Source organism: Ambystoma mexicanum, chromosome 6p (genome assembly GCF_040938575.1).
Source record: "Ambystoma mexicanum isolate Mex_15411 chromosome 6p, UKY_AmexF1_1, whole genome shotgun sequence".
Lineage (NCBI taxonomy): Eukaryota > Metazoa > Chordata > Amphibia > Caudata > Ambystomatidae > Ambystoma > Ambystoma mexicanum.
Genome location: NC_090935.1, coordinates 1159759373 through 1159784064, shown reverse-complemented (window position 1 = coordinate 1159784064; position 24692 = coordinate 1159759373). Strand labels below are relative to the sequence as shown.

General features: G+C 48.4%; 1 protein-coding gene across 1 annotated transcript in view; it reads right to left on the bottom strand.

The window, feature by feature from the left end:
- The window catches only part of SMC5 (structural maintenance of chromosomes 5), a 1384551-nt gene that overhangs the window by 904720 nt on the left and 455139 nt on the right, over positions 1-24692 (bottom strand). The window contains exon 10 of the mRNA XM_069625793.1: positions 18942-19096. Coding sequence (XP_069481894.1) covers positions 18942-19096 — 155 coding nt within the window. The remainder of the gene's footprint in view (positions 1-18941; positions 19097-24692) is intronic.

Here is a 24692-nt window from a genome sequence, read left to right as displayed (position 1 = left end):
CCCAGGTTTGTGCCGTTTTGCAGGCTATAACACAGGTTGAGCAAAGAATTATCCATTAGCTGCAATAATGAGTTAAGAATGGAATGGACTCTCCCATATCTGCCGCTGGGTTGCTCAGACTTGTGGGAAATAGTCTGTGATTTTGTGCTTAGTTTTGGGACATAAAACAAGTAGGGATACAGCCAATACATTATTTTCAATCAAGGCTTGCACACCATGCCCGCTGTCTGTAAATTATAAGACATTCCATTAAACAGATTGTAGTTGCAGGATATAATGTTAATTCACACAGCACTGATCACAAGCTAGACCTTGTTTTATCTGCAAAGTTCAGATGAACCTTCCTCCTTCCGCTGACTGCCGATTGCATTACACTTTGCAGTGCTCTTGCTGTCTTGGCTCAGCTGTTCTGTAGCCAATCAAGGTTGGAGGAAGAACTGTAGACAAGGCAAACAAACGAAAGGCAAACAGACTTGCCGACTGCAGTACATTTTGCAGTGCACTTCTGCACCTGGTCACTGGTATTACTGTCCTCTCCTTCACCCATTTGAGCACTGTCTTCACTACTTGTTGTCCGCTTTGGGCACTGTTGTCACTGGTATCTCAGGTCAGACACAGACAAAGTGATTCAAGTTTCAACACCTTTATTTAAGTTCTGAATGGGGGTTGGAGACTTCCTACCTAGCCCCATCTCCATAATGGCAGTAGTCTCGACCATCGAAGTAAAATAAAGGAGTCAATGTCAGTCAAAATAAAGTATGTCAGAAACCTATGCTTGCCCTCACACTTGTTACAATAAGTGTAGTGAAATGTATGAAAACAAAAAAGTATCACAAGAAAGTCAGAATGGCAATAGAGCTGAACTACAACTCCTTTCCCAAGTCAAATCACTGGGGCTTTTCCAAAGTTCCTTTTGGATGACCAGTTCACCCAGTTCAAAAAGTTCACATAAGACTTTCAGACGTCCCTTGTCTGGTTCAACTCAATTCAATATATTGCAGTTCTTTCCGGCTTCCCTCGCCTGCTTTACTATCAGTTCAATCTAACAGTTTCCTCAGGCTTGCCTGATCTGCTTCAGATTGAACATAACACAGTTCTGGTACAACAGGATTTCAGGGTGAATCTTTCACAATAGGCCCCCTCAGGTTTCCCTCACCAGAGTCTGGACCTTTACTTCAGACAAGTTCACAACGTTTCCACTATAGACTTCCGAGGCTTCCCTCACCCGAGTCTGGTCCACCACTTCTTTCAATTAGTTTACCAACTTTAGGATTTCCTTCCCTAACCTTCTTGGTTTTCGTTTCACTTTCACATCGAAGACTTTCAAAACTGCATGGATTTACTGAGGCCCATGCATGACCCCTTCCACACAATGCATTTTGGTTATCGTAGTTTGTTCATCACAGTCACTCGTGACCTCTTAGCACCTTGATTTCATACAGGCTTTCTTAGCACCTTGATTTCATTGAATGCTCCCTTTCTTCATAAGCAAGTCCTTTCGGGATCACGGCTTATTCCTCGTCAGCCTCCCTGTCCGACTTGCTTTTCACAGTTTCCCAAAACTACTTTCAGCTCCCTTTGGGCTGGGAGAGTCTTTTCCTTTTGGATGCCTTTCACAGAGACTTTCGATAATGTGTCTTTCCTTTTCCTTTTCTATTACTTTGTACTTCTGAACAATTGAATCTTTCTGTCCACGCATCTGCCATCATACGCGTAATCTTGCTCACAGCATTGTTATCACTTGGATCTTCACAAACCAGGCTCTCCCTTCATTCAAGAACTCACCAGCTGTGGAGGTCACAGTCTCTCCCTTTTACCCCTCACACCTTCCCAGACACTCTTGCTGATCCGGGGAAACGAGCAATCCTGAGGCACATCAAAGAAAGCATTCCTCCAGCTTCTTGGCTTCCCTCTCAGAACCTCTTAGGCTTCTAGGAGATACAATTCCCTGACCTTGCTTTCTCTTGCTCTCACTCACAGTCGATCTGCATCTCGGCTTTACGTTCTCCTCAGCCTGGTTTCTGGCTGCCTTTGCTCAGCTGTTCCTTCTCGTACCCGGTCTCGTTGCTCATGTGCTTCTGGGATCGACCTTTTATACTCTGAGTGTCAATGTGTTTCAGGAGTGTGTGGCAGTGACTCCGTGCCTGACCCTGCCTGGAATCATTAGTGGGACAGAGCCATTGCAGATCACTAGCAGTAATCTTCCTAGTCTCAGTCCTCCTCTACCCCATCTCAGTAGTCGGGTTGAAAATGATAGGCGGGGAATTATGGGAGTTGTAGTATCCCATAAAGGTATAGGGAAGGTGGTGTAAATAGCTGTCAGGAAATGGGAGATACCATGTCTCCTCCACACTCCCCAAGGACCCCCTACCCAGGTGATCCTCCCTCGGTTGTCCACCCCTAGGGTCGGGATCCGATAGCGATGGCCCTTCCCTTGCCACGTGAATAGGGGATCCCCCGGGGACTGAGCCGTGAAACACCCTCAGGTTTTTCACAACCCCTATGGACACTATTCGCTGCTTTGAGCACCACCTTCCCATCTCTTACTAGTGTTGTTTACTTTGGCCACCACACCTCATCCTTACCATTAGCTGCAGTTCTCTTGGCTCCCTAATTTGGTCTGTGGGTCCCTCCTCCAGCAAAATGTGTATAGGGGCATTATAAATATCCAATCAAATAAAATAAAAAAAGGTTTAGCTGTATTGTTGGCATTACCCAAATTTACCTTTTACAATTGACCTTTTGCACAATTTACCTAATTATAGTGGTCCTAATTGACCTTCTGCACAATTAACCATTATATTATTTTAGTTATTTTATATATGTATTGGGTTGGTATTGGATTATAAATATAAGGGGTTGGGGTTTGCGGTTTTTTTTGGATTGGGTGGGGGCGTGCGGGGGGTTTCCCCCCCGCATATATGTCCTAATTGACCTAAATTAGGTCAAGTCTCCGGAGGTCAATTCTGCGGAGGTCAACTGAAAAGGTCAATAGTATACAACCGTATTGTTAATCTAGCTAATGTTTTGTGCCACTACATTGCATCTTTTTCCACAGGGATAATGTTGTGGGCTTCCACTTTGAATCTAGCTGTATTGTGAAACTAGCTAACGTTTTGTGCCACTACATTGCATCTTTTTCCACAGGAATAGTGTTGTGGGCATCCACATTGAATCTTGATTGCCCCTTTTGAGGTGGGACAAAGCTGATTTGCATATGGTTGTTCCCCCTTTCTGTAATGACTTGGCAGGCTAAACAACGATGGTTCGAAAAGGTTGCTCAGAGCAATGCCAGAGGTTAAGATTAATTCTAAACCTTCCAGCCATCAGCTTTTGTTTTGTCCAAGTCACCCCGAGTGAGACGGCTATGCCCAGTCGTGGGTCCCGAGTTTACTGGGTCTAGTATCCCAAACTACTCAACGATGAGGCCCAACAAGGCTGAAACATGTCTGGGGATGCTTGTGGTCTCATGCAAAATGGATGTGACCTAGCAGTTCGGGCTTGACTGCCCCGTTTGGGGTAGGACCAAGCCTGATTTGCATATGGTCTTTCCCCTTCTGCAATGGCTTGGCAGGCGAAGAATGATGGTCTGGAGGGTTGCCCAGAGTAATGCCAGAGGTTAAGATTAATTCTAAACCTTCCAGCCATCACCTATTGTGTTTTGCTACATCCACTCCATGAGAAATTGGGCCCACACCAACAGAGAGGGGGGACTAAAGGACAAATTAAAGGGTGCTGTGAGTAAAAAGATAAGGGAGCCAAATGAATAGTGATATATTAGCAGGGTGCTCAGACCAGACATCTTCAACCCTCCTACAACAAGTAACTGAAACAATCAGAACTAATGTACCTCACATTCAGGGGAATGGAAAGAAGGGTGATATAGAACACTTCTTCCCATTGACCCATAAGTACAAAAGGCAGCGAAAGATAGGTAGCATTCTAAATGCTATATCGCTTTACGCCCAATCGCTTCATAAGGTCAAAATACTACATAAGGAAGACTTGATCAATACACAAATTAATTTCAGAGCTTACGATCCTTCAGATGTGCTTTGAAGAGGGAGAGTGAAGACAGACCTGAGGGAAAGGGGGGGAGGGCATTCCAGTGCTTTTGGGGCGAGAAGTAAGGAGGAGCAGAAACAAGAGGCACAGGGTGGATGTGGGACAACCAGAGGAATGAGGCCGAGCACAGAGAATGTGACTGGGAGTAGAAAGACCAAGGAGGAAAGGTAGGGTGGTGAGAGCCTGTGGAGACATTTGAATACAGGCATAGAAAGGAGAACTGGAGTCAGGCTTCAAGAGTCAGCCATCTAAGAGAACAAATCTGTAGAAATAGAAGCATGGGGAGAGAATGAAAAGACTGCAAACAGAGGAGTGGTAGAATCGATCGAAGAGGGGGGAAGATGGTTAGCCGGGAGACCAAGCAATAGACTTGAACAGGAAAATATAACAGAGAAGATCAAGAATGATATAAGGAGTTGAAATGCATGAAAGGTTAGTAACAGACAAGCTTTACAGATGTTAAATAGATGAAATCGTCAAGACCGAGGAATGAAGGAGACGTGAAGTGAATAGAAGAGAAGGGCAAAAAATGACTCCTAGTTTGTGAGCCAAGATAGAAACAGAGTGAAGAGTGTGGAAATGAGATAAATGTGGAAGAGAAGTAGGAATATTAAAAGCAGGGAAGAAAAGAAGTTCTGTTTTTGAAGCGTCGAGATGCAAATACTGGCAGTACATCCAAGATTGGATGGAAAGTAAGAAGGCAGAGAGGAAAGAGTGTATAGAGTCCGAGTAAGATGGAGAGATCTGTGAATCGTCCACATAGAGATGATAGGAGAAACCAAGGGAAACAGAGGGAGTCCTCCCTGACCCAACCTGGGAATCAACAACACCACCCTCTCTCTCCCTGCTTGGAACATACTGAGAGATTCAGTACAGGGTCCCTCTGGCGGGGAAACTTGTTGGACTGCTTTTTTTTTGGTCACAGTTTTGGGCATGCCTTTTCGCTTGAAAGTGTTCCCAAGAAAGTTTATAACAGTTGAGATATGGACCATGAATTCTATTTCGGGCCATCCAGAGAACTAGTAAATGAGGATGATGGCGTACCTCTTGCCTTGGGGAGACCTTTGAAAGATCCCAGATAGGTCAGTGTCACTTCTTACAAGGCCCCTATGGTAGTTAGACAGGACTCATGGTGCTGTCCGGATACAGGATTTCTTATCGTTTCCTCACATCCATGGCAAAATCTAATAGAACATTCTACTTGGCACCCTTGATAGGCCACCAGAAGTCTCCATGGCTGATCCTCTTAGTCAACATGATACTTGGATGAAGCTAATGACCCCCTCCATGTTCCTGCCCTAAATAACTGCAGCATGGTTGACGCTGTCCTCCGAGAATGAGGTTGCTGGCTATGCTTAGTTCACCTGCCAAACCAATATAACTTGAGGTTGTCGCTGATGCGTTTCACCAGAGGCAATCCCATGGCCAAGTGTTGTCCGACCCTGATCAGTGCTCTGTTGCATTTGTCCATTTATGCTCACTGCCCTGCAGTGAGGGTGCAGACACTGGCACCAGCAATGGATGTTATCACACCCTCCTTGCCTTTAGAATCCCTTTCCTTGGTGGTTTGGGGAAGATGAGAGAAGCAGTCAGCTGCTGTCTTCGATCTGCCTGGTTTATACTGAATCTTATACACATGCTCCTGCAGGTCTGTAGAAAAGACCTGTCTCATCTCCTCCTGCACATATCTGTACCAAAGGCTTGTGATTGGTGTGCAGGGTGAACAATGCACTGCAAAGAAACCACTTGGAGTGACTACCTACAGACATTGTGACAAATCCTATGGAGTCATCAGGAAACCCCAGCCTAAAGTCTCCTCCCATGTGGCCAGGGAAAGGCAGCCGCTCCCGGATCCTAACCTTGGGGGTGATATCGGGAGGGAGGATCACAAGGGAGGAGACGGCTGTCATGGAAAGAGGTGACTCCATTAGGAGAGACGTGGTAATCATCCTCTTTTGAGGATGAGATTTCCCTATTGCCTAAATACCTAATTACATGTTGTGAACGTAAGGCTCCCTTCTCCCAGAATTACCCAAAATGCCAAGTAAGAAGACCCTTTTAACAAACATGATGGTACACTTGATTGGGATCAGGAATCTAATATTACAACCTACAATAACATCTTATGTTTAGATCTCAGATCCAAGGGAACAATATCAACGCTTTTAAAAACCTCCCTTTAGTGTACATCCTCTACATCACCCAACCAGATTGGATTAATTAATTAATGAAAGATCAAACAAGATACTCAGACAAGGAAGAGGGGTCCAGAGGTAGTAACTGTTGTGAGCGGTCTCGTTGTTGTAATGGCCAACACCTGAGCTGGACCTTTTTAACATTTAAAGGCCTTTCAGGTGAAGGCAAGGAGGGAGCAGCATGGTGAAGCAGAAGCCGAAGCTGCTGTTGTGGTGGCAGCGAGAAACATCATGTAAGATAGAAGATGTGGCAGAGATGGAGACTCCTTAGCTATAGAGAAGAGGCTCAGCGGGAAGCAGTGTTGGAGTCAGCCATCCCATGAGCAAGAAGCTCTCTACACACTGTGAAATGCTCCGGTATTGGATTTTCACCAGAGAGTCTGCAGAGCTGCAAAAGCTCCATTGAAGGTCAGTGAGAATGGCGGCAGACTGACAGGAGCTGTCAGGCACAGAGGAGGTACCGAAAAGCAAAGCAGCAATACCAGTGAGTCAGAAGGAGATGCCAGGGCAGACCAGTGAGTTGGCCTGAAGCAGTTGACACCAGGGTGCTCCGAAGGAGACTGCTAGGTAAGGAACAAGTTACTTACCTGTAACTGTTGTTCTCCAGCATGGGTCTGGCATGGATTCACATGCTCATGAATATTCCCCGTCGTCAGGCTGGGAATCCTCGGTAAAGAAAAAATCAGTTTCAGTTTCTTTTCTGAACTGTCTTTCTACTAGTAACCAATCACTGATCTCTGGGTCATACTGCCCCCAGCCAATGACTGCCCTCTACCTAAGCCGCTCCTCTGGCAGTCATCCTCAGATTTGGTAGCACGTAAAAAGTGGCAGTAGGACCAAGTGAAGAGCCGCAAAGGGGTAGGAGGGAGGGTTCGCATGTGAATCCATGCCAGACCCATGCTGGAGAAGAACAGTTACAGGTAAGTAACTTGTTCCTTCTCCAGCATGGGGTCTGGCATGAATTCACATGCTCATTAATATATGAATACATAGCAGTAAACACATGCACAACCACGGGAGGTGGCAAGACTCAACATTAAGCATTTCATCACTCAACATTAAGCATCTCTTACCTCCTCACCAGGCCCACCTTCAGGCGAACAGGTTGCGCAGCACTGCCTGGCCGACTCTGGACTCCTCCCTTGAATCCCGGTCGACGCAGTAGAATCTTGTGAAGGTGTGCGTCGACCTCCACGTAGCAGCCCTGCAGATGTCCAGCAGGGGCACACCAGATAGGAACGCCGTGGTGGCAGTGATCGCTCTGGTCGAATGGGCTCTTGGACGACCGGGCAACGGTCGGTTTGCCAACCAGTGACAGTGCATGATGCAGCCAGAGAGCCATCTGGAAATGGAAGCCTTCAAGAGGGCCTTCCCTTGGTTGACAGGTCCAAAGTTCACAAACAGCTATGATGTCTTCCGAAAACTCTTTGCGCGGTCCACGTAGAACTTCAGCGCTCTGGCTACATCCAGCGAGTGCAAAGTCCTCTCAGCCGGCGACGAAGGCGACCGGAAGAAAACAGGTAACACCAAGGGCTCGTTGAGATGGAAGTCCGACGGCACCTTGGGCATGAAGGAGGGGTGCGTCCTCAGCACCACCCTCGTCTCGTGGAAAGTCAGGTATGGAGGTTTACAGGATAGGGCCTGTATCTCTCCCACTCGTCGTGCGGAGGTGATGGCCACAAGAAACGCAGTCTTCCACGTGAGGAACTTCACCGGTGCAGAATGCAGGGGCTCGAATGGCGGCCCCATGAGCCTGCTCAGCACCACGTTGAGCTCCCACGCCGGGGCTGGAGCCTTCATCAGCGGGAATGATCGGAACAATTCTTTCATAAACTCCTTCACCAGACGATGGGACCACAGAGATGATCGTCCTGGAGTTCTGCTGTAGCGGGAGATCGCCGCTAGATGTATCTTGATGGAGGCGTGGGCTAGCCCCGCCTTGCCTAGCGACAGTAGGTACGGCAGCACCTGAGGGGCCATAATCCGCAGAGGGCTAATCTTCTGTGCACGGCACCAGACAGAGAACCTCTTCCACTTATGTCCATAGCACTTGAGAGTCGAGGACGACCTGGCCTTTGCAATCATCTCCTTGCAGTCCGCCGGGATATCGTACCCTCCAAACTCTAGTGCTGCAAGAGCCAGGCCTGCAAGTTCAGCGACCCCGGGTTGTGGTGAAGGATTGCACCTCCTTCTCTGGCGAGGAGATCTGCGTCCGTCGGCAGTTTGACTGGGGGGGACGCTGACAAGTCCAGAAGGTCCTGGAACCAGATCTGTCTCGGCCACGCCGTTGCGACGAGGATCATCCTGCACCAGAACCTCTTGAGTTGGGTGATGAGTCGCAGTAGCAACGGCAACGCATACAGGAACAGGTCGTCCCAGGGGAATGAGAAGGCATTGCCAATGCTCCCCGGCTGGCGAAACCTGCTGTCCAACCTCCGACACATGGGTGTTCGTCGCCGTCGCAAATAGATCGATCTGCGGATTGCCCCATCGTTGGGACAGCAGCTCCACTTGATCCTGTCGTAGTTCCCACTCGTGGCACGAGCGCAGCTCCCTGCTGAGTGAGTCGATGGTGTTCTTTATTCCTGCCAGGTAGAAGGGTACCAGAAACATCCCTTGGGTGACGGCCCAATGCCACAGATCCTGGGCCTCCTTGGATAGGGCTGGGGATCTGGTGCCTCCCTGCTTCTGGATGTAGAACATTGTGGTGGTGTTGTCGGTGAAGATCCTCACCACCTTGCCCTTGAGGGACGGGAGAAACGACCTGAGAGCCCAGAACACTGCTCGGAGCTCCAGGATGTTGATGTGGAGTGACCTCTCCTCCGGGAGCCAAAGGCCTCTCACGTGAAGATCTCCGGTATGCGCTCCCCATCCCTCTAGGGAGGCATCTGTCGTCACCGTCTCCTGGTGTGCTGGGGTCCGAAAGTCTGTGCCCGCCGCGAGATGCGCGCGGGTACCCCACCACCGAATTACTTGGCGGAAGGCCTCGTTGAGCGGGATCTTGTCTTCGAAACTGCCCGCCGCTTGCATCCAACGGGCGTCGAGGAACTCCTGTAGAGGACGCATCCGCAGTCTCCATAGGCGCACCAGGTACATGCAAGAGGACATCATGCTGAGAAGGGACTTGATGGACCTCACCCTGGCCACGTCCGTGCCAGCAGGCGCTGCACCTTGCCCAGGATGGCCTTTGCCCTTTCCTCCGGCGGAGAGGCCAATCGGGCCACTGTATCGAGCTTGGCTCCCAGAAACAGTGTGACCTGTGACGGAACCAGGTGGGATTTGGGGAAGTTGATGGAGAATCCCAGATCTGTGAGCAGTTGGACGGTCTTCACTGTGTGCTCGACGCCAGGTTCCCTTGTCCTTGCTCGGATGAGCCAATAGTCCAGGTAGGGGTAAACGTGGATGCCCCGCAGACGCAGCCGTGCCGCCACTGGTGCTAGGCACTTGGTAAATACCCTGGGCACCGACTTCAATCCGCAAGGCAGGGCTTTGAATTGGTAGTGCCGTCCTTGGGACTACGAATCTGAGAAACTTTTGTTGTTGTTTTAGAATGGGGATGTGGAAGTAAGCATCCTCCAAGTCCAGCGACGACAGGAAGTCGCCTTCCTCCAGCTGTCCCAGCACGTGCTGGAGGGTGACCATCCGGAACCTCTGGGCCTTGATGCATTTGTTTAACCGACACAGGTCCAGGATGGGGCGCCAACCGCCTGTCTTCTTTCTCACGAGGAAGTATCTTGAGTATACTCCAGAGCCCCGGAGCCTCTCGGTACGAGCTTGATGGCTCCCTTCTTGAGCATCGCCCTTACTTCTAACAGCAGTTGAGGGACGTGATTTTCCTTCCTGGCCACGGGAGAAATGCGGGGGCACTTCTTTAGGAATTCGAGAGTGTGCCCGTGGGCCAGGGCATCCAGCACCCAACGGTCAGTGGAGAAGGACTCCCACACGCTGACGAACTTCGCCAGCCGGCCTCCCACCGGGGTGCTCAGGTGGGGGCCCGACGCTACGGCCAGTTCAGTCCTGCTTGGAGGCGGCCTTGACGCCCTGGCTTCCTTGGCGACAGCGACAAAGTCCTCCTGACTTGCCGCGCCGTCTGTAGGCCTCTTGCGACGAGGAACAGGCTGCCTGGCGGTACGTCGAGGGGCCACCGCCGAATCCTTTGGAGGCACCTTGCTTGCCTCCGGAGTTCCGAAAGGGCGGCCGTCATTGCTGCAAAACTCCCAAAGCCCGAGCCGTCTCCGTGTCGGTCTTGATGGCCTGAAGTGACTCATCCACTGTCTTTCCAAACAGGTTGTTCCCCGTCGAAGGGCATGTCCAGAACTCTGGTTTGCACATCCTGGCGGAAATCTGTTGCCTTGAGCCATCCCCGCCGTCGAAGGCAAACACTGTTGCCCAATTGGCAGAACCCGGTGTCCATGATGTCCGTGGCCACCGTTACGGCGTGGTCCGACACCACCTCACCTTCCTGTAGGATCCCCAGGGCCTCCGCCCTCTTGTTGACCGGTAGGAAGTCCAGCAGGGGGGCGATCTTGTACCACAACTCCCTGTCGTAGCGGGGCACAATCGCTAGGGTGTTGGCCGCCTTAATTGTTGTCGCCGCGGATGAGATGACTCGTTGTCCCATGGTGTCCAGTCTCTTTCCCTCGCTGTCATGTGGGGAGGTTAAAGTCGAAGCTGTCGCCACGGCCGCTTTCTTCTTGGCCGCCGCCGAGATGACCGAATCCGGGGGTCGGCTGTGCCCTAAGACACAAAGGGGCGGAATCGGGGACCTAGTACTTCTTCTCGTACCGATCCTTCTTGGCAGGCGTTGTGGACGGGTTCTTCAGCAAGTCCCTCGTCCCAGATGTCGTCAAGCAGCGGCACCGCGAGGACCGTCTTCCTCTTGACCTTGCACCGTTGATAGAGGAAGCCTTCCTTCTTCTTTTCTTCGGGGCAGAGCTGGAAAAGCTTGGATGCCCTGGAAATCATGGCGTGGAAGGAGCCAATTTCGTCGGGCAGGCAGGCCCGAGGGGGTGGTGATGGAAGGCCCACCCTGTCGCCACCACTGTCGTCATCCATCCCTGTCGTGGCCGTATCTGTTCCCGTGTCATCCCTAGGACCAGGCGAAGGAGATGAAGGCTGAGCGGGCCGCAAGGGTTGGAAGGGTGGTGGGGGGATGAACTCTCCTCCGCTTGTTTGGAGGGCTTCCAGATGGGCCCGGTTCTGCTGGGTCGTCCGTTGGGGGTAGAGGCAACCTCGTCCTTATCTCCGTGCATAAGGTTTGGATTGCCATCAAAATGGCCACCGAGTTGTCCTGAGGCTCGGGCACTGGCTGCGACGGGCGCGATGGTTGCTCCTCCTCCACAGGAGCCTCGTCGGCACCACCGTCGCTCTCTTCGTCCGCCTCCCCGGTATTCCTCCCGTGGGACCGGACCTCCTCAAGCCTCTTGTTGAGGTCCTGCATGACTTCAAACCAGCTCCTCCTCAGAGGCTGTATGCGTGTCCGCAACGGCCACCGCCACCCCCCTCTTTTTCCACCGGGGTCTTCACGGGGGTTTTATCAATGGGCTGAAAAGGGGATTCCCTCCGCGGTGGCAGGGAAACTCTGGGCCCCAAGGTCATCTCCACTGGGGTAGCCTCCACAGGCTTCGCCAGGGCCGCCACGACTCCCTCGATAGAGGCCATAGCCGGGTGAATCAGGGCCTTCACGACTTTTGGCACGCTTGAGGCCTTCACCTTGGGGGTGTGGGTCACCGCCTCGCTCCCCCTCGGCTGCTTCCGTCGGGATCGACCGGGGCTTCTCCAGAAGCTTACCCGGGTTCTCGGATTTTCTCTTCCCCGAGCCAGAGCGTTGGCTCGTGGTTGATGGCGTCGGTGAAAGTGCGCCCTGCCTGGCAGCTGAGGAGCCCGACCATTCGGCGCTCCCAGTGCCCGTGGACTCGCGGTGCTTAGCCTTCTGTTGGGCCCCCGTCACCGGAGCCCCCTCAAAGGACTTAGAAGACAGCTCGGACCTCTTCTTCTCACCTACCGCTGGGCTTTTCCCTTTCAGCCAGTTGGTGAGGCGGACCCGCCGATCCCTCATGGTCCGCTCCGACATGTTCTTGCAAAACGCACAGTCCTTCTCCCCGTGTGTTTTGTCTTCGTGAAGGCAGTAGAGCCATCTAGAATGCTCGTCCTCCTTGAATACATTCTGCAATCCGCATCCAGGGTAGTTCCTGAACAGCTTGAATCCGGGAGTCAAGTTTCCTTTGTCCTGGGCCATGTCCACAGGGTAGGCCTCAAGGTCTTCTGGAATCCTCCAAGAAGCGTACTCGATGAAAACTTCGCCCTCGAGAGATATAGTACTAGGACTCCCAACACTTGGACGTGCAGTAAAAATCTGAGGATGGCTGCCAGAGGAGGGGCTTAGGTAGAGGGCAGTCATTGGCTGGGGGCAGTATGACCCAGAAACCAGTGATTGGTTACTAGTAGAAAGACAGTTCAAAAACTAAACAAACTGATTTTTTCTTTACCGAGGATTCCCAGCCTGACGACGGGGAATATTCATGAGCATGTGAATCCATGCCAGACCCCATGCTGGAGAATGATTATTTTGAATACCGAACAATTGAATTAAGGCAAACTGGGCACAACTCTCCCAGCAAGGGATTCAGAGTAGGGAATATTGTAACTCACATTGCCAAAGCCAGAAAAGACAGAGTGATACCAAGGCAATTTGGATATAATACTCCCAGAAAGATGTCCAGGGAGAAAAAGTTGTGAATCACATTGCCAGCAGCCAAACGGATGTACAGACAGAAATCAAAGAACGCAGGAGCAAAACCCTCCTTGCAAAAGTGATCAAGTGGGAGAGAACTGTAACCTGCATTGCCCAAGGCAAACAGACCAACAAGAGAATCATTATATTTTTGTGAAATATCCATTTGGAAGAGGATGTAAGCCAACTGTGTTTGTAGTCAAAAGACTGAGCAGAGAAGCAGTTGTTGGTTCAAATCTCGCTATTGATGATTCTAGTGTGGAGAGTTTAGAACAAGCCTTACCACAGAGCACACATTGTAGTAGTAGTAGTAGGAGTTTTATCCTGGCAAAAAAAGGAAAAGTGTCAATTGCATCATCTTGTTTTGATAAACTGTTGCATAACCGAAAGTGATTGTTGAACCACACTGACCAAAGTGTTACTTATAAAGAAAAAGTATGATGTTCTAAAAAATGATTGGTCTTTGGAGAAAATAACTCCTGCATTTGATTTCTGAATTTATTCTTGGAGAAAGAGACTTTTAGTGTACCAAAAAGGAGGTTGTGGAAACATCAACAATTGTTTTGTTGGCAAACCTTTGGAAGTAGGATAGTCACTGTTGGGCAGAAACCTGTGCAGTTCCCTCTGGGACCACTGCAAAAGATTTAAGACTACAGGTGTTTGGCAGTAAACCCACTTGGTAGCAGTCTGTACCACACAGATTCACACACATTCACACAGATTGGTAGCTGTGGCTGAGCAGTCAGACTTCCCTCAAGAAGAGTTAGGCAGTATACAGAGTATTCACAATAGGTCAAGAGAACACAATAGAACAAGTAAACACTGACTAGGGCTTGGTGTAAAAGAGATATAATTATTTATTTAAAAACCACATCTAGAAAAACACACAGGCACTAATAGTAAGCAATTCAGAAACACGGTCACTAAAAGATATACACTCCCTTAAAAGAATATTAGACAAGTCTTAAGTAAAGCCACACTTATTTTCAGACAGCGGTGACCGCTTAAGGTAGATGGCACTCTAATAGTTCGTTTTTAAAAGGGAGAGAAAAGCAGAGAACAAATTGAAACAGATCAACACTTTTTACAAGAACATAACAAGAGAGGAAGGCAAAAAAAGGAGTTGGACCAAAGAAAGGGACCAGTTAGAGGGTCAAGGCGGCCAGCCCAGTCCACAAGGTTAAGGAGTTATTATTACCTTGTAGCAATCTTTAGAAAGGGAGGCCTGGCAGACACGGTACCTTAAAGTGGTGAGAAGAATCCAGCGGGGGCAGTTGTTCCTGGAAGCGGATGCAAGTCGGTGCTTTGTCCGGGGGAAGAGAGGATCTCGTCGTGGAGGAAGACAGGAGTCCGTTGCACTGCCAGGGAAGAAACCAGCCGCAGAGTTTCTCAGGTACAAGGAGCGGTCCGTTGATTCGCGGTTCAGTGGTGAGTGGCTATCCGGCCGCCGGGGTGCTTGGCACGGGAAGTTCGACCACAAACCGGTCTGAGGTGCGAAGAAAGAAGGTAAAAACGGGTTGTGCCCACCAGTCAGGGGAAGAAGCCTCTCCAGCCGGGAGATCTTCTCTGTCGTCGGGAAGTGGCGAGTTGGTTCCGCACGGCTCCACCGGTGGTGTCGTCGTGGTAGGTCGGCTCAGCTTCTCCCTCGTCGGATTCTCAGGTCCTGTGGCAACTCAGCCTAGATGTCAATCAAACATGCTAAGTGGTGAGCCGGCCGGCTCACCACTTGTGCCAATCACACAAGAGTGCGACTTGAGTTACCAAGGTAACTCGGTCCAGGGTGCCTAAACCCCCTCCCACACCACCTGTGGTACCCAGACAGAGTGGCACCACTTTTGGAGGCTTCTGTGGAGAAGCCCGCCAAAAAGTGGAACAAAGGGCTCGACTTGGGTTGGAGTCACAGAAGAGAACACAGAAGCCATTTTAGAATCGAGTCCTGGCAAAAAATACCAACCGGCGAATTAATATTAATTAAATAAACCGGCGGTATGTTCGAGGCTATGAGAATTAAATAATTAAAATTGGTAGCCTCGAACAATGGGAAAATCCCATAGGAAAATATTCGCGGTTGAATATAAAAAGTAGTTTCCACTGCCACCAGCCAAAACTCGATCAGGGGGGACGGAGACGTGCCCCCTCGACTAACAGACCCCGGGGTAATCGAATTGCCCCGACCAGTACATCCACAATATGATGGTTTGTACTGGTTTCTGTTAATAATTTGGGACTAGTAAAGCCAATGGTGACTACATGCCCTGGGAGACAGTAGTCAGTCCCAGGGTATGGAGTCTATGGTGGGGGGTCACTATGACACCCCTGTGTTACTGCACGGAGGGTGCTGTGTAACACACATAATAAAAACACATGAGACCCTATGGAGTAAAGGACCCCATGGCCCATAAAACACATTAACAGTCAAAGGAACACCATAAATCATGTCCAAGAGTGGGAGAAAAAGAGTCTCACTCTTGGCAGGAGAAAAAAACAAACTCCAGAAATCCAGCAAAGCTGCTGGGGGACTCACTAGGTTAGGAAATTCAGCCTAAAGAGAGAATTCTCCCTAACAGTCACTTTGCCAAGTGAAAGGATATATTGACTGGAAAAGACTTTATATCCTACATTGCGTGGAACTCTGTTATTGAACAGAACTTTCTTGAAACTGAACTTTGTTCCAGAGGATTATAAATTGATCCAGGGGAAAGGAATCCAAACCTGGTCACAAGGATTAATGTTTATAGCTTTTGAGTTTGAATGTATATGTTATTTTGTGGAGTTTAAAACAGCTCAACAATTCCTGTATAATGTTATTGTGTTTATTAGTTTGAGGGTCAGATACTTTTGGGGCATTTGGTCCTTTTTCATAAGTCTTAGTTTGTTAGGTAGGGATCTCCTTGTTAGGCTAAGGAAAGATAGGCGTTTGTCTCACTACATTTTTTATTTAATAAAATGACAACGAGAGAAAACTATACCTATGTATCTGTCTCACATTTCAGACCCATCATCGCATGCAAAGGCTTCCTTTTCAATGTGGAGCATTTCTTCTCTGGGTCCTTCAGTGCCTGGGTGGCAAACGTAAAATGTGTGCTCGTTTGGGATAGCATGGTTCACAAGCCTTTGCTTCTGGCGTCAATTCTGACTAGTGTGCTCTTGTAGAAATTAAATTGTTTTGGTTTCGACACCTGGGAGATGGTCCTGTGTGCCTGTGGATGCAGCCTGCTGGTTGAGCCCATAAGCAAGTCATTTTGTTAGGAGTGGAAGCATAGGCTGTGCTCTTTTGGTGCAATTCCATACAAATTGGGAATAAAACACACAACTCAAGGAACAAGGTCATTTAATCTTTTAGTTGTTTCTGGAGGGGGTTGGGGTGAGGGCTGGCATTCTTTACCACTACAATAAAGTCCATCTTTGTCTTTACACTGGAAGCTAATATTCTATCGCCTAGGTAGTCCACTTTCTGGCAGGAGAGTTTGCATTTCTCTTTGACAGTGGGGCCTTTAGTCTGCAAGATGCAGAGTAGAATCTAAAGAGTTTGTTGGTGCACCTCTTTTTTTTAATCCTGTTTTTGAAAAAGACCAGGATGTCCTCCTGGAAGAAAGTAGGTTGTGAATTCTCTTGAAATTCTGCCCCACAAGGTATTGGATTACTGTTGCTGCTCTGGTTAACCTAATGGGATATGCAAAACAAATCGGAAGGTGACAAACGGCGTAATGAAAGTGCTTCTCAATAGTGGATCATTGGTCAGTTCTATCAGAGGGTAGTATTTGTTGAACAAAAATGTCAACTTGCTGTACGGGGAGACGAATTTGCTTGTTTTGCTGTTTAACCACCTCAACTTTTCAAAGAATTCGATCATAATTCTTGGTTGATTTTCAAATTGTTTGTCCTTATTTTTAGATGCAGCTACTAAAAATAGGATTACAATGATGTTGGCCACGATATGTAAATGTTTTGATCCCTCTGGTTTATAATGGATCCTGTGCTTGAATCAGATTAGCTTGCCAAGACTGTAGCTGAAAGAGAATGGAAATTCATTATGCTCTCTGCTTTGATGTCACTACTGGTGCCGTGAAGCAACAGGACTTGTCTGGGGTGCCAGGTTTAAGTTTTATCTTAAAACTCGCCAGGTGTTTACAACCTAATATGGGCAACCTGTGGCAGCTACAAAGACTTCTTTCTTCTTTTGTAGTGTGTCTTGGCCTGGAACCGTCCATGGAGGTTAATTTCAGGTCCAGACAATACTTGGGGAGAGTGCTGGGGAGCACCAGATTGGTGACCTCTCCTTTGAATTTCTCGTCAAACAGTTTGTGGGGGTTATCACTGTGTACAGGAACACTCAGTCGGTCAACAGGAGGACTTTGATACCAATGATCTTTCCGAGTATAGAGGGATAGATGGTACCTCCAGTTATTCTTTGTCTTGGACAGGAGTATGGTATTTTGCAGGTCATCTCCAAGTTTCCGGACATATTCTCTATGGTCGAGCAAGGGCAACTGCATTGTTTCAGCAAAGCCCTCTTCTGGGATGATGGCAATGCATTTTATTTTGCTGCAGGCAGAAGACAGTTTTCCCCATGCTGGACAATAGCTTTCTGAAGATGTATTCAAGTGCCCTGCAGCGATGGAAGGTTTTCTTGATCTCCATTTGTGCCCTTGTTTATGCCACAACCATCACAAGCAGTGCTATAAGGGTTGGCTTTCCTCTGAAGTCGTTTTGAGGGCATACAAAAGGTCTGAAACATCTGTCAATCTCTTTGCTTGGCAATGAAGGAACTCAGTCATTGATCATTCTACATTTTACAGTAGAGTGATCGCCAGGTACACTGAGGGGTCTGCTACTTGCCACAGCCTTTTTGACTTGGCCACTATTGCTGTGGACCATGATTTGGTGCTGTTTTACCTGTTTGAGGAACAACAAATGTGCAGGTGGCAGCGATCGTATGCCCTGCACTCAATTTCTTCAATGATCTTGCACTGCTGCTGATATTTGGTGTAAAAGAGATGTTGTTCTGTTATCATGTTTATTTTTTAAATAAGTAGTAGTTACATATTTTGCAACTAGTGTACACAAAAGGTATCTCAATGCTCCCCTTGCATCAGAGGAACTGCAGTTAGGTGTCTGCAGAGTTCCTGCACCTTCGACTCTAGGCAGAGCAGAAGAATGTCGTGCACTTATCAGGGTGTTCTCATTTTTTGTCAGTGGCCTCTTCATTTTTAGACTTCCTACAACAGTAAAACAGGAAGTCTTGAAGTTAATCTTTAGCATCCAAGCCCTGAGACAGCCTGACTGACAAAGGTGCCTGACCCAAGTCTGTGAGTGACAAATATCTTGACAAACTCGCAATGAAACATCAGTGTGGCTCAGGAAGGGGAATACTAAACTTTGCCAGTTGTATTTAATACATAATAGCTTCTTTGTCAAATTAACAGTATGAACATCAAAAAAGGTAATCTACATCCCAGTGAAGGAAAATGGGTACTTGCTATCTTTGTTGGTCATACAGATCCATCAGAAAATCACCAAAGAGGGGCAACAAAGCGCTTCAGTACAATTTGGTTTATCTATATAATGTGCATCTGTCTGGACGTTCAAAAGTAGGCCTGCATTAGCAAGAGGCGAAATCACATTTCCATAACATTAAGGTACAAAAAGAATTGCTTGCAAACCCAATAGACCTGGCAAAACTATGAAAAAAAATACCTTCATTGGATGGAATAAAATACTTATCATAGAAAAATATCTTGCATCGTATTTGACATTCAATAGTTTCCTCTGATGTCTCAGGTTCCATACAACAACAAAAAAACACCCATCTATAGCCACTCTTCAGAAATTACATTTCAACAGTGTTAGCATTTTACTGTTGCAGAAAGCAAATTATAACAGTTCTAGAACAAAGATATTTTTAGTAAAGTAGGTAGCACCCTCAGCAAAAAAAAAAAAAAACTCACCTCTAGCATAATGGGTTTACAGACATTTCGCTTAAATTTGTCTTTGTTCTCTCGTAACCAGATCACAGCATTGTAAGTGTCTCTGAATCGTGATCGTAGTTTATCCTCTTTTAGGTTCATCAGGTTATCGAACTGCCTAATGCGATTAACTTTGTCTGTGGGGAGAAACAAAGAAATGCCTTAAATAAAACAATGTTTTCGACGCTCCTGTTAGGAGTTAGTTGTGGATATTTGCAATTGCACCATACTCTATCATAAAAAAACTATTTTGAGGTGACATGCTGTCAGAAATTGTGGGCTCTAGGTATTGCCTGTAAAACGGCAGTAGGTACACCAAAAACAAGGTATGCAAAACCCAGGTAGGGAGTAAAAATAAATGGAAGAAAAAAAAGAACAAGTTTTTTACCAACTGGTAACGTTCTTTTGACTGGATGTTCCTCCAACGTATTCCACATCTTTGACATGTAATGTCCACAGCTTTACGCTTCGGAAACTTTTTCAGTAGAGGGCGTCCTGCGTCGATGACATTGGGTTGATGTCCCTCGAAGGCCTCTGTCGAGGGCAACGTCACCGAATGTTATAAATAGGACGCACGGCGCCCATAGCCTCAGTTTAAGTTTTTTCCCTCAGAACGTGTGGCACCAGTCTCCTTCCTGCTTGACTGCACATAGCCTTGAGGAAACGTAAGCAGCAATTGCATAGGAAATTCTCCAGAGGGGCAGGCCGGGAGGACGATGTGGAATACGTTGGAGGAACATCCAGTTGAAAGAACGTTACCAGTTGGCAAGTAACTTGTTCTTCGAATGGATTGTCCTCCAACATATTCCACATCTTTGACAGACTCCCAAAGCAGTACCAGTAAATGGAGGAGGGAAAATAATTTCGAGTGCCCAATTAGATTGTGGAATAAAGAACCGCCTTCCCAAAGGCCATATCCTGGCCATGGATTGTATCCAGGGAGTAATGTTTAACAAAGGTGTGGATCGAAGCCCATGTGGCTGCATCACAAATATTCCTAACAGGAAACTCCCGCTGGAGGGCTGTGGAAGTAGCCACGCCCCTGGTGGAATGAGCTCGCAACCCTTCAGGAGGGTCCTTACCCGCCAATCGGTAACACTCTGTAATGGTGAGGATAATCCACCTGGACAAGGTCTGTTTGCTAACAGCCTGGCCCAATCGGTGCCCAGCATATCCTACAAAGAGTTGATCGTCCACTCTGACCCTGGACATCCTAGAAATGTAAAAGCTCAGAGCTCTCCTATGATCCAACTGATGAATTTGCTCCTCTTACTTACCAGGATGAGGAGGAGGGTAGAAAGATGGAAGAACCATCTTTTGACTCAAATGATATTCAGAGATTACCTTAGGTAGAAAAGAGGGACGTACCCGCAGTACAACCCTGTCCTTATGAATCACATTAAAGGGTGGCTTAGATGAAAGTGCCTGTAATTCACTCACTCTGCGAGAGGAAGTATCTGCAACTAAGAACACAGTCTTGAATGACAGTAATCTCAAAGGACTAGAGTGCAAAGGTTCAAACGGAGCACCCATGAGAAATTTCAAAACCAAATTCAAATCCCAAACCAGCACCTGGAAAGGAAACAGCGGGAATACATTAGTCAGTGCTTTAAGAAACGGAGAAATCAAAGCAATCTTAAAGTAAGAACATTCTTCAGACAAGCGCTTAAAGATAGACAGCGCCGCCAGGTAACCCTTAATGGTACCCACTTGAAGGCCCCGTGTGGGCCAAAGAAAGTAAAGACAAAACTATAGGAATGGAGCACTGAAAAGGATCAACATTGTGACCGCTGCAGCAGAACTTACTCCAACAGCAACGGTACAGGGATTTTGTTGCAGGCCGCCTGACCGAAAGCAACACCTCCATTAAGTCATGTGGGAGGTCCCAATCCTTATACCTCAACCTTTCAGATACCAAGCGTGAAGGTTGAGAGTCTTGACCTCTGGATTGAGAACCTGATCCCCGCCCCCCCCACTCGCGCGTGCAAGAGCAGATCATCTCGGTAGGGAAGACGGCGTGGAGGGCAGATGGACATTTCTAGAAGGTCCGGGTACCACGCTCTCCTGGCCCAATCCGGAGCAATGAGGATCATATGGGAACCAAACCTCCGTAACCTCCGCAACACTTGTGGAATGACGGGGACTGGAGGAAACGCGTACAGCAGTGGGAATGACTAATCCACCACAAACGCGTCTCCTTAGGCTCTTCTTGGAGGAAATTCCCTTGAGCAGAATCTCTCGAACTTCCGGTTGACACTGGTGGTGAAGAGATCCACTTGCGGGGTTCCCAAAAGGGCGAACTGAGCCAACTCCCACTCGTGAAAGATCATGCTCTGCCTGCTCAGAGCGTCCGCTGCTGCATTTTCATCTCCGGCCAGATGAACTGCTGAGATCGAAATTTCCTGCTGGGACGGCCCAGAACCAGAGCTGCATTGCCTCTCTGCACAACGGAAGTGACCCTACCCCCCGCCCCCTTTTTTGTTCAGGTAATGCATGGCCAGTGTGTTGTCCGTCATGATCAGGTCACTCTTCGCCCGTACAGAGGGCAGAAAAGCCTTCAGGGCTAGCCTGATGGCCCTCATCTCTAACAGATTGATGTGGCGTTTGGACTCAGGCGGAGACCAACGACCGCGGGCGGTCAAGTCGTTGGCATGAGTGCCCCATCCTGTGAGGGAAGCATCCGTCACTAGAGTCACCTCCGGCCACGGTTGACAAAACAGTTCCCCCCTCATCAGGTTCCCTTCGTTGGCCCACCACAGAAGATCCTGGGAGACCGAGAGAGGAATCTCAATGGGATCCGTTATCTTGCCGGAGAACTGCGACCACTGCATCTTGAGGACCCATTGCAGGGATCTCATGCACAACCTGGCCTCTGACACCAGAAAAATGCAGGATGCCATGAGGCGGAGCAACCTTAAGAATTCGAAAGCCGGGAGACTCTGGGCATGTTGAAACTTGTCCACCATCTGCACAATGTGATGGGCCCTTACCTTGGGAGGCGAACACTTCCCCAAGTCGAGAACAGCCCTGATGTACTGTAGCTGTTGGGAAGGTGTCAGATGCGACTTCTTGAAATTCAGGGAGAAGCCCAGCTTGTGGAGGTTGCAGCAGGTGACACCGAGATGATCCAACGCCAGCTCGGGAGAGCGCGCTCGGATCAGCCAGTTGTCCAGGTAGGGGTAGACGTGAACCCCCCCCCCCCTCGCCTGAGATACGCTGCCACCACCACCATTAGCTTGGTGAAGACCCTCGGGCGGAGGTCAATCCGAATGGCAGGACCCGAAACTGAAAGTGCGAGTCGCCAGCCGCAAACCTCAGGTACTTCCTGTGTGCGGGATGTCGGCATATGAAAGTAAGCATCCTTGAGGTCCAGAGACACCAACCAATCTCGAAGTTGAAGGGCCTGGAGGACTTAGTTACTCGTTCTCATCTTGAACTTGTCATTCCTGAGAAGTTTGTTCAACCAACGCAAGTCCATGATGGGCCTCAATCCCCAGTCTTTCTTTGGGATCAAAAAAAAGGGGAATACCATCCCTTGTTCCTCTCCGCTACAGGCACCAGTTCTATATCTGCTATTCTGGGGGAATGGTGCACACTAGCGATTCTCAAATATTCTTAATATATATCAATTTTGCAATATTCAAAAATAATAAAAGGTGCAGGGGAAGAAAGGATGATCTTGGCAGGAGGAAGAGGAACCAGACTTGGGTCCCTCCCGTCTCCTGCACACTATAGTGTAACGTCCATAGACAATTAAAAAATCATCATAAGAGGATGTATTAAATGGTATTAAATGACGATCCAATTATCAAATACAATGTACAAATTTAATAAAACAAAGAATAAATATGTTTTTCAAATACACAAAAATTATTATAGAGAAATGACAAAGGAAAGCATCCAGGTATTCAATATATTCGGCTAATGCGTTTCGAGTTTCTTTCCTCTTCTTCCTGAGCCTAATTGAACTGAAAAATATTATCAAATAAACGCCCATCAGTCAGTGGATTGGTAACAAAAACGTATACAATCTGTACATATAACTTGTGAGAAATATATAACAGAGGAACACAACAAAGTCGATTCAAACAATCTCCATTACATAAGTGAACTGATGTTAAGTGTGCTTCAAATGTATGAAAAAATTCAGGCATAGATGATTTATGGAGGTATGCAATGAGAGACCAGCGAGTATCAGGCACCAGTTCTATAGCACCTTTCTCCAGCAGGCTCAAAATTTCCTGCGCAAGGAGCAGGTCCGGAAGCTTCAAAGAGTGTTTCCCCGGTGGATTGTCGCGAGGCTGCTGAAGAAACGGAAGGCAGTAGCCGTGGGCTATAGTATCCAGAACCCACGCATCTGAAGTAATGGCACGCCATTCTTCGAGATGCTGCGACAGTCTGCCCCCAACCGGCGAACCATGGCATATGGCCTCACGACTGTTTGGAAGCAGCTGCGGCAGTGCCTGAAGGCAAAGAGGCAGCTGTCTGAGCGGCTTTGGCACCACCATTTCCCCGACAACCACGGGCACTTTTTCGCTGGCCCCTTTGACTGGCGGCCCCTCTCGTTCTAAAAAAGTAGTAATGAAAGTAACCTCCCCTCCACTGCTGTCCCCTAGGACGAAAAGGCGGGAGGTTGACGCACCGCAGCGCTTAAAGATTTTGCCGCAGCTTTGAGGCCTTAACCTCTTAAACTCTCGTCAGCCTTCCTGCCAAACAAATGTGCGCCATCAAAGGGCATGTTGAGAAGACGGGCCTGCACATCCGGAGCAAAACCCGACTTCTGCAACCACGCAAATCTGCGGATAACGGTGCTCGCAGCTAGGGATCGACTAACATGGTCGGCCGTATCCAAACCAGACTGAACGGATTCACAAATGGCATCCTTGTCGTCCTGCAAGAGAGCAAGGAACCCATCCCTTTTTTCCCCCTCGGGAATATGCTCAGCCGCCAAAGAAACAATTCCACAGAGTGTGTGAAAACCTTGCCAAGGCACACGTGGAGTTGGCCGATTTCAGGGCCATGCTCCCAGCAGAGAATACTATCAAGAGGGATGGTAGGGTACGCAGCCTGCCTCGAGGTGGCCGTAGCCGCCTGAACCACCAAACTCTCGGGAGTGGCGTGAGCAGATAGATAGCTGGGGTCGCTAACGGAAAAGAACAGTATTTCTTGGTTAAAGACTTAGTAACAGCCGGAGGAGATTCCGGGGACTGCCAAGCAGCTGCCACCCTTTTCTGCAAGGTAAGATGAAATGGCAAAACCGGGTCAGAGAATGGACTTTGATCCAAGATGTCCGTCAGATCATCCTGGACAAAGTCTCCAGGAGGACTAGACCAGCCCAGATAGTATGTGACTCGCGCCATGAGTCTCCTATAAGAAGGCTCAGGTCTACCAAACTCCACTTCCGGGGAAGTGTCCAGTCCACTTGCATCATGGAGGGTCTGCCTCAACTCCTCCAAGTGACCGTCAACAGAAAAAAGTGAAGCATCATCAAGGTCACCAGGTTCCTCAACCTCAGACCTTTCCTCCTCTTCAAAAATATAATCCAGAGGGGGTTGAAACCCAGGTCTGGGGACAGAAGAGGGCCTGGAGGCCAGAACCGGCCTCACCGACTTCCATGTAGCCTTCCTTAAGGATCCACGATATCCAGGTACTCCAACGGCAAATTGAGAAAAAAATCCCTGAAGGCGCCAAAGGCTTCGACGCCGAGAGCGTCGACAACCTCGATGTCGTGAC